Here is a 14,430-nt window from a genome sequence, read left to right as displayed (position 1 = left end):
AACATCCCTTTTTGATAAAAACACTTCAAAAGGTAGGAATTGAAGGAAACTTCCTCAATATGATAAAGAGCATATACGAAAAATCCACAGCCAGCATAGTACTCAATAGTGAGAGACTGAAAGTCTTCCCTCTAAGATCAGGTACAAGACAAGGATGCCTGCTATCATCACTGTTATTCAACATTGTGCTGGAAGTGCTAGCCAGGGCAATCGGCAAGACAAAGAAATAAAAGCCATCCAAATTGGCAAGGAAGAAGTAAAACTGTCATTGTTAGCAGATGATATGGTCTTATATCTGGAAAACCCAGAGAAATCGACAATACAGCTAGTAGAGCTAATAAACAAATTTAGCAAAGTAGCAGAATACAAGATTCATGCACATTAAGTCAGTAATGTTTCTATATGCTAGAAATGAACAAATTGAAGAGACACTCAAGAAAAAGATACCATTTTCAATAGCAACTAAAAAAATCAAGTACCTAGGAATAAACTTAACCAAAGATGTAAAAGACCTACACAAAGAAAACTACATAACCCTACTAAAAGAAATAGAAGGGACCTTAAAAGATGGAAAAATATTCCATATTCATGGATACGAAGGCTAAATGTCATTAAGATGTCAATTCTACCCAAACTCATCTACAGATTCAATTCAATCCCAATCAAAATTCCAACAACCTACTTTGCAGACTTGGAAAAGCTAGTAATCAAATTTATTTGGAAAGGGAAGATGCCGCGACTTTCTAAAGACACTCTAAAAAAGAAAAACGAAGTGGGGGGACTTACACTCCCTGACTTTGAAGCTTATTACAAAGCCACAGTTGTCAAAACAGCATGGTACTGGCACAAAGATAGACATATTGATCAATGGAATTGAATGGAGAATTCGGAGATAGACCCCCAGATCTATGGCTGACTGATCTTTGATAAGGCCCCCAAAGCCACTGAACTGGGACATAACAGTCTTTTCAACAAATGGGGCTGGGAGAGTTGGATATCCATATCCAAAAGAATGAAAGAGGACCCCTACCTCACACCCTACACAAAAATTAACTTAAAGTGGATCAAAGATCTCAATATAAAAGACAGTACCATAAAACTCCTAGAAGATAATGTAGGAAAATATCTTCAAGACCTCGTATTAGGTGGCCACTTCCTAGACCTTATACCCAAAGCACAAGCAACAAAAGAAAAAACAGATAAACGGGAACTCCTCAAGCTTAGAAGTTTCTGTACCTCAAAGGAATTTGTCAAAAAGATGAACAGGCAGCCAACTCAACAGGAAAAAATTTTTGGAAACCATGTATCTGACAAAAGACTGATATCTTGCATATATAAAAAAATCCTACAACTCAATGACAGTAGTACAGCCCAATTATAAAATAGGCAAAAGATATGAAAAGACAGTTCTCTGAAGAGGAAATATGAATTGCCAAGAAGCACATGAAAAAATGTTCAGCTTCACTAGCTATTAGAGAGATGCAAATTAAGACCACAATGAGATACCTTCTCACACCAATTAGAATGGCTGCCATTAAACAAACTGGAAACTACAAATGTTGGAGAGGATGTGGAGAAATTGGAAAGCTTATTCATTGTTGGTGTGACTGCATAACGGTTCAGCCACTCTGGAAGTCAGTCTGGCACTTCCTTAGAAAACTAGATAAAGAGTTACCTATCAATCCAGCGATTGCACTTCTCGGTATATACCCAGAAGTTCTGAAAGCAGTGACACAAACAGATATCTGCACGCCAGTGTTCATAGAAGCATTATTCACAATTGCCGAGAGATGGAAATAACCCAAATGTCCTTCAACAAATGAGTGGACAAATAAAATGTGGTATATACACATGATGGAATATTATGTGGCTGTAAGAAGGAAAGGTGTCATGAAACATATGAGAACATGGATGAACCTTGAAGACATAATGCTGAGCAAAATAAGCCAGGCACAAAAAGAGAAATATTATATGCTACCACTAATATGAACATTGAAAAATGTAAAACAAATGGTTTATAATGTAGAATGTAGGGGAACTAGTGATAGAGAGAAATTAAGGAACGGGGAATGATAACCCAATAAGAACAGATAAGCTATCGTGGGTAAATTTAACGTTCTGGGAATGCCGAGGAATGACTATGGTCTGTTAATTTCTGATGGGTATCGTAGGAACAAGCTAACAGAAATGTTGCTATATTAGGTTATTTTCTTGGGGTAGCGTAGGAACATGTTGGAAGTAAAGTAGTTGTCTTAAGTTAGTTGTCTTTTTCTTACTCCCTTGTTATGGTTTGTTTGAAATGTTTTTTTTTGTTGTTTATTGTATTTTTTTTTTAATACACTTGATTTAAAAAAAAAAGTTAAAAAAAATAACAATTAAAAAAATATGCAAAGCCCCTTGAGGAGCTGGTGGAGAATGCAGGGGTATTGGGCTTCCCCACCTTGATGGTAGCTGATGTGCTGACAGACATGGGGGACTGGTGGTTTGATGGGCTGAGCCCTCTACCACAGGACTTGCCCTTGGGAAGACTGTTGCTGCAAAGGAGAGGCTAGGCCTCCCTATAATTGTGCCTAAGAGCCTCCTTCCAAGTGCCTGTTTGTTGCTCAGATGTGGCCCTCTCTCTCTACCTAAGCCAACTTGGCAGGTGAAATCACTGCCCATCCCCCTATGTGGGCTCTGACACCCAGGGGAGTGAACCTCCCTGGCAATTCCTCTTGGGGAGGAATCTAGACCCAGCATCATGGGATGGAGAACATCTTGACCAAAAGGGGGATGTGAAAGGAAATGAAATAAGCTTCAGTGACAGAGAGATTCCAAAAGGAGCTGAGAGGTCACTCCGGTGGGCACTCTTACGCACAATATAGACAACCCTTTTTACGTTCTAATGAATTGGAGTGGCTAGCAGTAAATACCTGAAACTATCAAACTACAAACCAGAGCCCATGAATCTTGAAGACGATTGTATAAAAATGTAGCTTATGAGGGGTGACAATGTGATTGGGAAAGCCATATGGACCACACTCCCCTTTGTCTAGTTTATGGATGGATGAGTATAAAATGGGGGAAGGAAAAAACAAACAAAACAAAACAAAAAAAGGTGCCCAGTGTTCTTTTTTACTTTAATTGCTCTTTTTCACTTTAATGTTTATTCTTATTATTTTTGTGTGTGTGGTAATGAAAATGTCAAAAATTAATTTTGGTAATGAATGTACATCTGTATAACGGTACTGTAAACAACTGAATGTACACTTTGTTTTGTATGACTGCATGGTATGTGAATATATCTCAATAAAATGAATTAAAAAAAATGAAAATAGCCTAAGACACCTTTGGAAAAAAAATCAGGCATACCAATAAATGTATTATAGGAATCCCAGAAGGAGAAGAAAGAGAGAAAGGGGCAGAAGGAATAATTAAAGAAATAATGACAGAAAACTTCCCAAACTTAGCAAAAGACGTGACTGTGCAATCCTAGAAGCCTAGAGAACTCCAAACAAGATAAACATGAAGAAAAATGTACCCCATCATGTAATGATCACATTATCAAATCCAAATGACAGGGAGAGTTCTGAAAGCTGCAAAAGAAAAGCAACATATTAAGTAGAAGGGAGTCCAAATTCAAATGAGGGCCATTTTTTTTTCATCAGAAACCATAGAGGCAAGAAGGGAGTGGGTTGAAATAAAGTTCTTAAAGAAAACAAGTGCCAACCAAGAATTTTATATCCCATGAACCTTTCTTTCAAAAATGGGGGATGGGGGAAGAAATTAAAACATTCTCAGATAAACAAAAGCTGCAGGAGTTCATGGCCACTAGACCCGCCCTTCAAACAATGCTAAAAGGAGTTCTCCAGACTGAAAAGAAAGGACACTAGACAGTGGTTCAAAGTAACATAAAGAAACAAAAAGACCTGCTGTAAAGAGAACCATTTGGGTAATTATAAATAACAGTATTATTGTTGTGCATTCGTTGGTATATAAGTCCATTTCTTACCTCCCATAAGTGCTAAAAGGCAAATGCATAAAAAGTAATGATAAGTCTATGGTTTTGCATACTTAATGTGCAAAGATGTAAGTGGTAACAAGTAAAAAAAGGTGGGGGCAGGGAGGGGTTTAAAAAAAGTATATGTGTATGTCATTGAAATGAAATTGGTATTAAACTAAACATGATGGTTATATATTTAGGATGTTAAATTTTTTTCTCATGGTAAACATAAGGAAAACAGATGAAAAATATATCCAGATAGAAAAGAGAAGGCTTTCAATATGGCACAACACAAAAAATCAAATAAATATAAAAGTAGGCATTAACAGAAGACCTGAGGGTGAAAAAAGGTATAAGACTTACAAAGGCTAAAGGTAAATGGCAGAAGAATGTCCTGCATTATCATTAGTGACTTTAAATGAACTGGATTAAACTCGCCAGTCAAAAGGCAGAGATTGACAGAATGGATAAAAGAGCATGACCAAATTATATGCTGTCTGCAAGAAAGTCACCTTAAATTCAAAGATACAAGTGGGTTGAAAGTGAAAACATGGAAAAAAAATCTACCATGCAAGCAATAACCAACAGAGACCCAAGGGTAACTATACTAGTATCAGACAAAATACTCTAAGTCAAAAACAGTTACAAGGGACAAATATGGTCATTATATACTGATAAAGTGATCAATTCAACAAGAAGTAACAATTTTGCTTATTATGTACAGGCACCCAAATGTAGAGCCCCGAAATATATAAAACACATACTGACAGATTTGAAGGGAAAAATCGGTGGTTCTATATTAATCTTAGGAGACTTTAATACATCACTTTGAATTATAGACAGAATATTTAGTCAGCTAGACAATCAACAAGGAAATACAATATTGAACAATACTCTAAACCAACTAGACCTAACAGACATATATAGAACACATACTTCTCAACTGCATATGGATTATTCTCCAGGATAGACAATATGTTAGGTCACAAAAAAAGTCTCAAATTCAAAAATATTGAAATCATACAATGTATCTCTTCCAACCATATCAGAATGAAGCTAGAAATCAATAACAGGGAGAGAAATTGAAAATTCATGTGGAAATTAAACAATATACTCTTAAGCAAGCATTAAAGAGGAAATCAAAAAGGAAATGAGGAACTATCTTGAGGCAAATGAAGAAGAAAATACAACATACAAAAACCTATGTAAAGCAGCAAAAGTGGTGTTGAGAGGCAAATTTATAGCTCTAAATGCTTACATTAAAAAGGAAGAAATACTTCAAATAAGAGAACAAACCTCTAAACTGGAAGAATCAGAAAAGGAATATCAAACTAAACGCAAAGTGAGCAAAAGGAAGGAAAAAACAAAGATTGGAGTGGAGATAAATGAAATAGAAGGAAAAAAAAAAGAGAGAAAATCAACAAAACCAAAAGTTGGTTTTTTACAAAGATCAATAAGATGACCAAACGTTAGCTAGACTGACAAAGAAAAAGAGAGGTTACAAATAATGAAAATCAGAAATGAAAATGGGGACATGGCTATCAACCTCGCTGAAACAAAAAGGAAAATAAGACATTCTATGAAGAACCGTATGCCAATAAATTAGATAACCTAGATGAAATGGGACAAATTCCTAGCAACATGCTACGCTGACTCAAGGAGAAACAGAGGATCTCAACAAACCAATTACTAGTAAAGAGAATCAGTCATCAAACCTCTCAACAGAGAAGCCCAGGACCAGATGGCTCCACAGGGGAATTTTACCTAACATTCCAAGAAGACTTAACTCCAATATTGCTCAAACTCCTCCAAAAAATTGAAGAGGAAGGAACACTCCTTAATTTATTCTTCAAGGCCAAACTACCCACATACTAAAGCCAGAGAGAAAACTACAGACCAATATCTTTTATGAATATAGATGCAAAAATCCTTAACAAAATACTAGCAAACTCAATCCAACAGCATATTAAAAGAGTTATACACCATGATCAAGTGGGATTTATCCCTGATATGCAGGAATGGTTCAACGTAAGAAACTTAATGTAATATATCACATTAAGGGAAAAAAAACAAAAACAGAAACAGAAACATGATCATCTGAATTGATGCAGAAAGCATTTTTCAAAATCCAGCACCCTTTTTTTTTTTTTTTTATAAACTGATTTATTCAATTTTAAAATCTTAACAGGTTCAGTAGAAAAATGGAAGAAAGATAAAGGAAGACAAACTAAACTGGAGTAAGAGAGAAGGAGGAGGAGAATAAAAATCTATGTGATAGAAAATGGCCATTTGAAAGTCAGGAACCCGGATCTAGGAAACTATTGATAATTATAATATTAAAGCCATTGAAAAAGAATAAATAGTAAGTGTTCCCCTTAAAGGCTCAGAGACCATAAAGAATGGGAGAGCTTAGGAAGATACCAGAATTACCCGGTTCTTGAGAAAACTTACTTAAGAAAACCATGCAGCAAAGCACAGAGAAGGCAGGAATATTAAGGGACAGCTGTGGAAGGCCATGAAAAATCAAGTCCCAGCTCTGGTTAAACAGATTGATGGGAAGATACATTCTGACTAGCATTACAAAAGGAAAGAGGTGAAGTTACATAAGCTTTGTTCAGACAGTGGGATTTTGGTATTCCAGAACCTACTGATTTCAAAATCCTGCAAGATAAGAACTAGAGAATTATTTTGTAAAACCAGCATCCTTTCTTGATAAAAACACTTCAAAAGATAGGAATAGAAAGAAACTTTCTCAACATGAAAAAGGGCATTTATGAAAAGCCCACAGCTGATGTCCTACTCACTGATGAAAGACTGAAAACTTTCCCTCTGAGATCAGGATCAAGACAAGGATGCCCACTGTCACCACTCTTATCCAATATTGTACTACAAGTTCTTGCCAGAGCATTTAAGCAAGAAAAAAAAAAAATAATAAAAGGCATTAAAATTGGAAAAGAAGAGGTGAAACTTTCCCTATTTGAAGATGACATGATCCTATATACAGAAAATCTTGAAAAATCCACAAGATTGCTTCTAGAGTTAATAAATGAATTCAACAAAGTGGTGGAGTAAAAGATTAATGTGCAAAAATCGGATTCCTATACACAAGCAATGAACACTTGAAAGAAGTAATTGAGAAAAAATTTCATTTACAATAGCAACTAAAAGAATCAAATATCTAGGAATAAATTTAACCAAGAATATAAAGGACATGTACACAGAAAACTACAAAACATTGCTCAAAGCAATCAAAGAAGACCAAAATGGATGAAAGGACAATTTGTGTTCATGGATTGGAGCACTAAATATTGTTTAGATGCCAATCTTACCCAAAGGAACTTATAAATTCAAGGCAATCCCCATCAAAATTCCAACATCCTCCTTTGCAGATGGAAAAGCCAATCATCAAATTTATGTGGAAAGGTAAGTGGCCCTGAATAGCCAAAGCCATCTTGGGGAAAAAAAAAAAAAAAAGTGAAATTGATGGATTCACACTTCCCCATCTTAAAACTTATGACAAAGTCATAGTAATCAAAGCAGCATGGTACTGGCACAAGGACATGTATATAGATCAGCGGACTCAAACTGAGAACTCAAAAATCAACCCTCACATTTATGGACAACTGATTTTTTTTCCCAATTGATTTTTGACAAAAGGGCAAAAGACCACTTAATTAGCCATCAGGGAAATGCAAATCAAAATCACAATGAGATGCCACTTCATACCCATTAGAATGACTGCTATTTAAAAAATGGAAAATAACAAGTGTTGAAGAGATTGCAGAAAAATAGGAACAGTCATTCATTGTTGGAACAATATAAAGTGGTGCAGTCGCTGTGGAGGACAGTTTGACAGTTCCTCGGAAATGCAAGTATAGAATTACCGTATGACCTGGCAATCTCACTATTAGTTATACACCCCAAAGAACTGAAAATAGAGACTCAAACAGTTATGTGCATATTGATATTCACAACGGCATTATTCACAACTGCCAAAAGATGGAAGCAGTCCAAGTGTCCATCAACCAATGAATGGAAAAACAAAATGTGGTATATGAATACAATGGAATATTATTCAGCTGTAGGAAGGAATGAAGACTCAATAGAAATAAGAACTATATTTATTTATTGCCTGAAATGACTAAAAGACTGGACAAAATATATAAAAGAGTGGTTTTAAAAAAATAATTGGACATGAGGCATAATGGACAGTGATCCCTGAGAGAGGAAAAACAAGTGAGGTTATAAGCCATACTACTGCCCCAGCTTTCTGCCTTTAGAGAGTTCCAGGCTACAGTATGGTGAGACAAGGCTGAGGCTGAGCTCAACTTCCAAAGTGGAGAAAAAGAAGCTCAGAATCTGGGGTGACCGAAGCGGCTAGAGTTTTCAGAGCAGAGTACTTGAGAGGAAACAGCTGCACAGAAAGATAACTCCAGAGATCTGCAAAGGGTCTTCCTCTAGAATACAGTAAAGTATTGCTCAGTGCATGTGTGCAAAAAAACTAATTACCCAAGGCCAAGGAAACCACCCAAAAGTATTTGAGGGAACAGTCACAAGAGATGAAAACTTCAATGTCCGAAATGAAAAATACAGTGACTGGGGTTAATGGCATAGTAAACAGTGAAGAAGAAAGCATTAGTGAACTTGAAGCATATAATAAGAGATTATCTAAAATGAAAACACAGAGTAAAAGGACTAAAAAAGGAAAAGAAAAAAAAAAATCCCAGACTACCGATAAGCTGTGGAACATCATCAAGCAACCACATATGTATAATTGGAGTCACCAAAGGAAGGAGTGAACAGAAAAAATATTTGAAGAAATAATGGCTGGAAATTTTCCAAATTTGATGAAAACTAAAAATCCACAAATCTAAGAAGCTCAATGAACCCACACACAAGAAACATAAGGAAAACTACACCACAGCACATCATGACCACACTGCTCAACACCAGTGATAAAGAGAAAATCTAAAAAGCAGCCAGAGATAAAAGAGACAAGTTATGTCAGGGGAACAAAGAGGTGGATGACAGATTTCTTGTCCGAAGGAACTCAAGTGAGAAGACAGTGGAGTAACAACTTTGATGTACTGTAATTAAAATATTGTCAACCTGGAATTCTAGAACTGGTAAAAAGATCTTCCAAAAGCAAATGTAAAATTCTTTTACAGATATGAAACCTGAAAAAATTCATCACCGGCAGACCTGCATTAAAAGAAATGTTAAAGAAAAACAGGCAGAAGTAAATTATATCAGATGGCACCTACACCAAACATCTTTGGAACAATTTGGATGAATATTTCTCATTCAAGGAGAAACAGCTTGCATAACTACATATCAATTAAATTGAATTTGTAATTAAAAACCTTCTCACAAAGGAAACTTCAGGCCCAGATGTCTTCACTGCTGAATTCTAACGTTTAAGGAAGAAATACCACTTCTACAAAAACTCTTTCACAAAATTGAACTGGAGGTTCTAGCAAGTACAAAAAGAAAAGAAAAAAGAATTATAAGGCAGCCAGATTTGAAAGGAAGATACAAAACTGTCTTCATCTGCAGATGATATGATCTTTTATGGAGAAATCTGATGAAATCTACAAAACAGCCACTAAAGATAGGAAGTAAATTCAGTAAGATCAGAGGATACAAGATCAATACACAAAATTCAATTGTATTTCTATATAGGGGCATTGAACAATCAGAAATTAAAATTAAAAGAACAGTATCATTTATAAAAGCACCAAGAAATATTACATATTTAGGGTTAACTGGCAAAATACATGAAAGAACTCTAGAGAAAAAAACTACAAAACACTACTTAGAAAAATTTAAAAACTAAATAATTGGTGAGATATGTCATGTTCGTGATTCAGAAGATGCGACATCATGAAGACATTGATTCTCCCATATTGATCTACAGAGTCAATGTAAAATCAAACTCGAAACACCCAGCAAACTTTTTTGTAGAAATTTACAAGCTGATTCTAAAATTCAAACAGAAATGCATAAGAACTAGAATAGCCAAAAAATTTTTGAAAAATAAAGAACAAAATTGGAGGACTAACCCTACCTAATTTCAAGACTTACAAAACTGTAGTAATCAAAGCAGTGTAGTGTTTGCCAAAAGACAGACAAATAAATCAGTGGACCAGAATACAAAGTCCAGTGGAGAAAGGAAACACATGTAAAAAAAAGGAACTTTGATCCATACCTCACAATATATACAAAAACTAACCCCAAATAGACCATAGATCTAATCATAAAACCTAAATCTTATAAAACTTCTACAGAAAAAACATAGGAAATAATCTTTGTGACCTCTGAGTAGGGAAAGAGTTCTTTAGATATAACACAAAAAGCATGAACCACAAAGGTAAAAAGTGATAATTTGGACTTCATCAAAATTAAAACTTGCTCTACCAAAAACACTGTTAAGACAATGAAAAGACAAAACACAACTAGGAGAAAGTATTTGCAAATCATATATCTGCAAAAGGTCTTGCATCCAGAATATATAAAGAACTCTCAAAACTCAATAATAAAAAACTAACCACCCAATTAAAGATGCACAAAACTTTTGAACAGACATTTCACCACTGATGGCATACTGATGGAAAATAAGCACATGCAAAGATGTTCAATAGCATTAATCATTATGGAAATGCAAGTCAAAAACACAATGATATGCCTACACACCCACTAGAATTTAGACGATATAATATCAAGTGTTTAGAGAGGATGCAGAGGAACTGGAACTCTCTATGGTGCTAGAGAGAACGTAAAATTGCATAGCCACTTTGGAAAACAGTTTAGCAGTTTGTTAATAAAAGGTTAACTGCATGATTTTTTCCCTCCCACAAATGTATCACTTCTAAAAACAAATATAAAACGACTTAGTGATTCCATTTTTGTGGGGGGCTATTCACTGAGCAATTATTACAATACGAAAAATTAGAAATCATGAAATATACATGCTAAGTTTTTTAAAGTTGAAAAACATTGCTTACATTTAATATCTTTTTTTAAATAAAGAAAACATATAGCCTGATGCACATACATACACATGCACATAAACACTCTTAGAAAAATCAGGAAATACACAGACTTTATAATAATTGCTTCTTAGGATGGTTCTAAAGGGGGAGGTTAGGAGGAAAGGTAAAAGAAAGGTGACTTACTTTCTAAGTTCCTTAATTACAGGAAATATTTTTTGTATTTTCTTTTAAATAAAAAAGTTCAATAAATATATTTAAAAATTCAAATAAATTAGTCTCAGTTGCAGGGCCACCATATTAGACGTGAAAATGTGCTGGGGTTTGCACACTATAAAATGACACTCACTCTTTTCCGCGCTTCAGATTTCTGGAAGCACTCATGCTGTATGAAAGTAGCTGCAGCAGAAATCCTGGATGGTGGTGTGTGGTTTGCATCGAGCATGCTCACTGCTCGCTCCAGAGTCATCTCCATGTCTGCATTCCTGGATAGACAGTCACAGATTCAGCAAAATACCAAACCTGCTCCCTCCTGCCTACCAGCCTGACTTGGCTAAATATTAGGAAACATCTAGAACATCTGAGCCATGACTGTTCCTCAGTCAAAAGAATAATCAGCATCCAGACATCAGGAAGTATAAGGAAACTGAAGCCGAGATACCTCAACTCCGCTCAGACTAGGCTCTGAAGTTTTCACTGAATTGAGTAGAACTGTAACATCTACCAAAGAAAGAAACTGAACTCTTTTTAGATAAATACGTGTTGCCTGGTAATCACACCTTAAAAAGTGACTTTGAAGGCACAACAGAACTTTTGGTTGAAATTAAAAGAAACTTGATTACAGAAATTAAAAATTATCCCTACTCTGGTTATGTCACACCTATACAGGAAACAACCCCCCTCAAAAAATCACTACATTTTTCTCAAATCTGCTCAGAATGTATTTCACCTTAGTTAAAAAAAAATTTTTTTTTCAAACATGTTCTTAATGCTTATAGTAGTATGTAAATGGTAAAAGGCAGAAACACTGAGTTTCTTTTGTGGAAATAAGCCCTGCTGGTATGACATAAATAAATCAGAATTGGTAATGATTAAATGCAATTATAAATATGCTTTTTCTTAACGAAAACTATCTTATACACATTCTGTGTTGCTATATGCTTTGCTGCTGTAATAGGGTTCAATTTATGTGTATCCTAGAACACATAAACCTAATACCTATTATTAATAGGTAACTAATACCTATTAATACCTATTATTAATTTCAGGTAATTTACAGTCATGAAACAGAGAGGCTAATTTACAATTTAATTTATTAGGACAAATAAAATTTCTACTCTTAAAATAACTCCCACATGCCTTAAAGGACTATCTTTTCTTTTCCCTCTTATTCCCATCTGAAGGGTGACTAATTTACATAGACAGTTATCAACATGGGTACTAGCACGTTGGTGCTTCTGAAAGCACTACCTCAAAAAAAAAAACAACCTAACGCAGGATGGCAACCCGCCTTAAAGGAAATCTAGAGCTCTTCTCTGGCTTCAGAGAGGACTACACCTGATTCATTCCAAGTATCTGAGACAATTTAGAGATCCTAGCAAGCACAGTGAGTAACATCTCTCTTGTATCAGGGTAGCCCCTAATATGCCTGTTGTGCACAGATGTGAGCGTGTGTAGTGAGGTGAATGGTCTGTTTGCGTGCAGGTGGGTGTGGCACAGGTGAGAGGATAAGGAATAATGAGTCTCATGACTGAAAACTAATACCCACTGCTTCTGAAACACATGCCCAAACATAGAAGTGTAACTGCATGAGCATTAAGAGTATTAAAAGTGAAGCAGAACATTTCTGGCATCTATACTGAGAATTGTCTAATGATCTCATATTCAAAGATGTGCTCCATAGCCTATTTTAATTGGCAAAAAATGCAAGCTATTACCATTAAAACCAGAATTTGAGGCACTTTTATTTAATATAAACACGTTTTTAAAAAGATAATGGAAATACTTCACATGCATGGACCTCAATGCCTTTACAAAGAAATCAAAACTCTAAAAATCTCAATCTCATTGGCAATTTTAAGTCTTGACTACCTAGCATTACAGATATTTTAACTGATGGAAGAGCATTTAAAACGTGAGACTAGCCTTCTGTTTAATGCAGCTTTTTTGTTTTCCCCCTAAAGACTCAGCTATTAATCCACCTCACAAGCCACAAAATGAATCAGGGAAGTCTGGATTTCCCAAGTCTCGCTAACACCCACAAATAATTCCATTACTCTAATCCATTATTTTCCTGAACATGATTCACAAAGAACCTTAGTATTCACCTGCAGCCAAACTGAATGAAGACTTCCTCAATAAGATGGTTTTTTACAGCTCTGAGAGTGTCAATTTTCTGTTGTGTTACTGTCTATAAAGTCCAACTCCACAACACCGCAAACATTCTGACCCTAGTCTGGCTCCATTTCCTGCCATCTCCAATTTCTTTTCTTCCCACTCCTCTGATCTACTACCCTGCCCTCCAATCACACCAGACTTCTCTTGTCCTTCTGCAAACACCACATGCCTCTTCACACACTACCCTCTTTGATTTTTCTGGAAAGCCCATCCTTCTACCTAATTCTTTCCCATTGTTCAAGACTCAATTCAAACATCACTTCTGTGAACCCTTTCCTGTGCACCCCCACTAGAGTTATTCCTTTCCTCCTCTATTCCCCTACAGCACTCCTTCCTGCTCCCCCTCTTCCCACCTCGCTCCTTTACCACCCCACCCCCTTCCTTCCTTCCTTCTTCCCTTCCCACTCAGTCATAAAACACTTCTTGATGTCGCCAAAATGGGGCTTTAGAGATGGGGTTGGGGTAGGGGAGGATCAGGAAGAGCAATTGTTCTCAACCCCTCTTGTCCCAAGTATATTCTCCAGAAGTGAGTCTTTTCAACATATAACTAATATGTACAGTGATGTCAATTGTAAATGGGAAATGTAAGAGGAAGCAACGTAAAATATCATCAGCCAGAACACGAGACATTATAGGAAAAAATTAAAAACATACATTTTTATGTGTTCAGTCCCCCAGTAACCAGATTCCTGCTAACTAACAACACAGCCCTGGCCTCCCAGGCTGGTTCCCCTGATGTTACAGTATGGCTACATTTCTGAAGGAAAAGCCAACAGGAGACAATGCATGGGAACCTCCGGCATGTTGTCAGATGCTCGATAAATGAAATTCCTCTATTCACAAAGATTTTAAAGTGTGATGAAAGCACTGCTTTGGAAGTTGACTCTGGAGTGGATAAGTTTCTAGAAACGAAGAGACAGCATGAGGACATTGTAAGAGTTTCAGCTGAAGCGATCAAGCCTTGAAGTGGGCCATCAAAAATAGAAATGGAAAGAAAGGTATAGATGCAAGAGACTTGAAGAATCAAATAACTAAAGCACTTGGTAATTAAGAGGATGTGGA

The 14,430-nt window shown here is 35.9% G+C and overlaps 1 protein-coding gene across 1 annotated transcript in view; it reads right to left on the bottom strand.

Moving 5' to 3' along the window:
- The window catches only part of PKP2 (plakophilin 2), a 102,970-nt gene that overhangs the window by 68,311 nt on the left and 20,229 nt on the right, over positions 1-14,430 (bottom strand). The window contains 1 exon segment of the mRNA XM_037846919.1: positions 11,321-11,456. Coding sequence (XP_037702847.1) covers positions 11,321-11,456 — 136 coding nt within the window.

The sequence above is a fragment of the Choloepus didactylus genome, chromosome 8 (assembly GCF_015220235.1).
Source record: "Choloepus didactylus isolate mChoDid1 chromosome 8, mChoDid1.pri, whole genome shotgun sequence".
NCBI lineage: Eukaryota > Metazoa > Chordata > Mammalia > Pilosa > Megalonychidae > Choloepus > Choloepus didactylus.
This window is presented reverse-complemented; position numbering and strand designations above follow the sequence as displayed.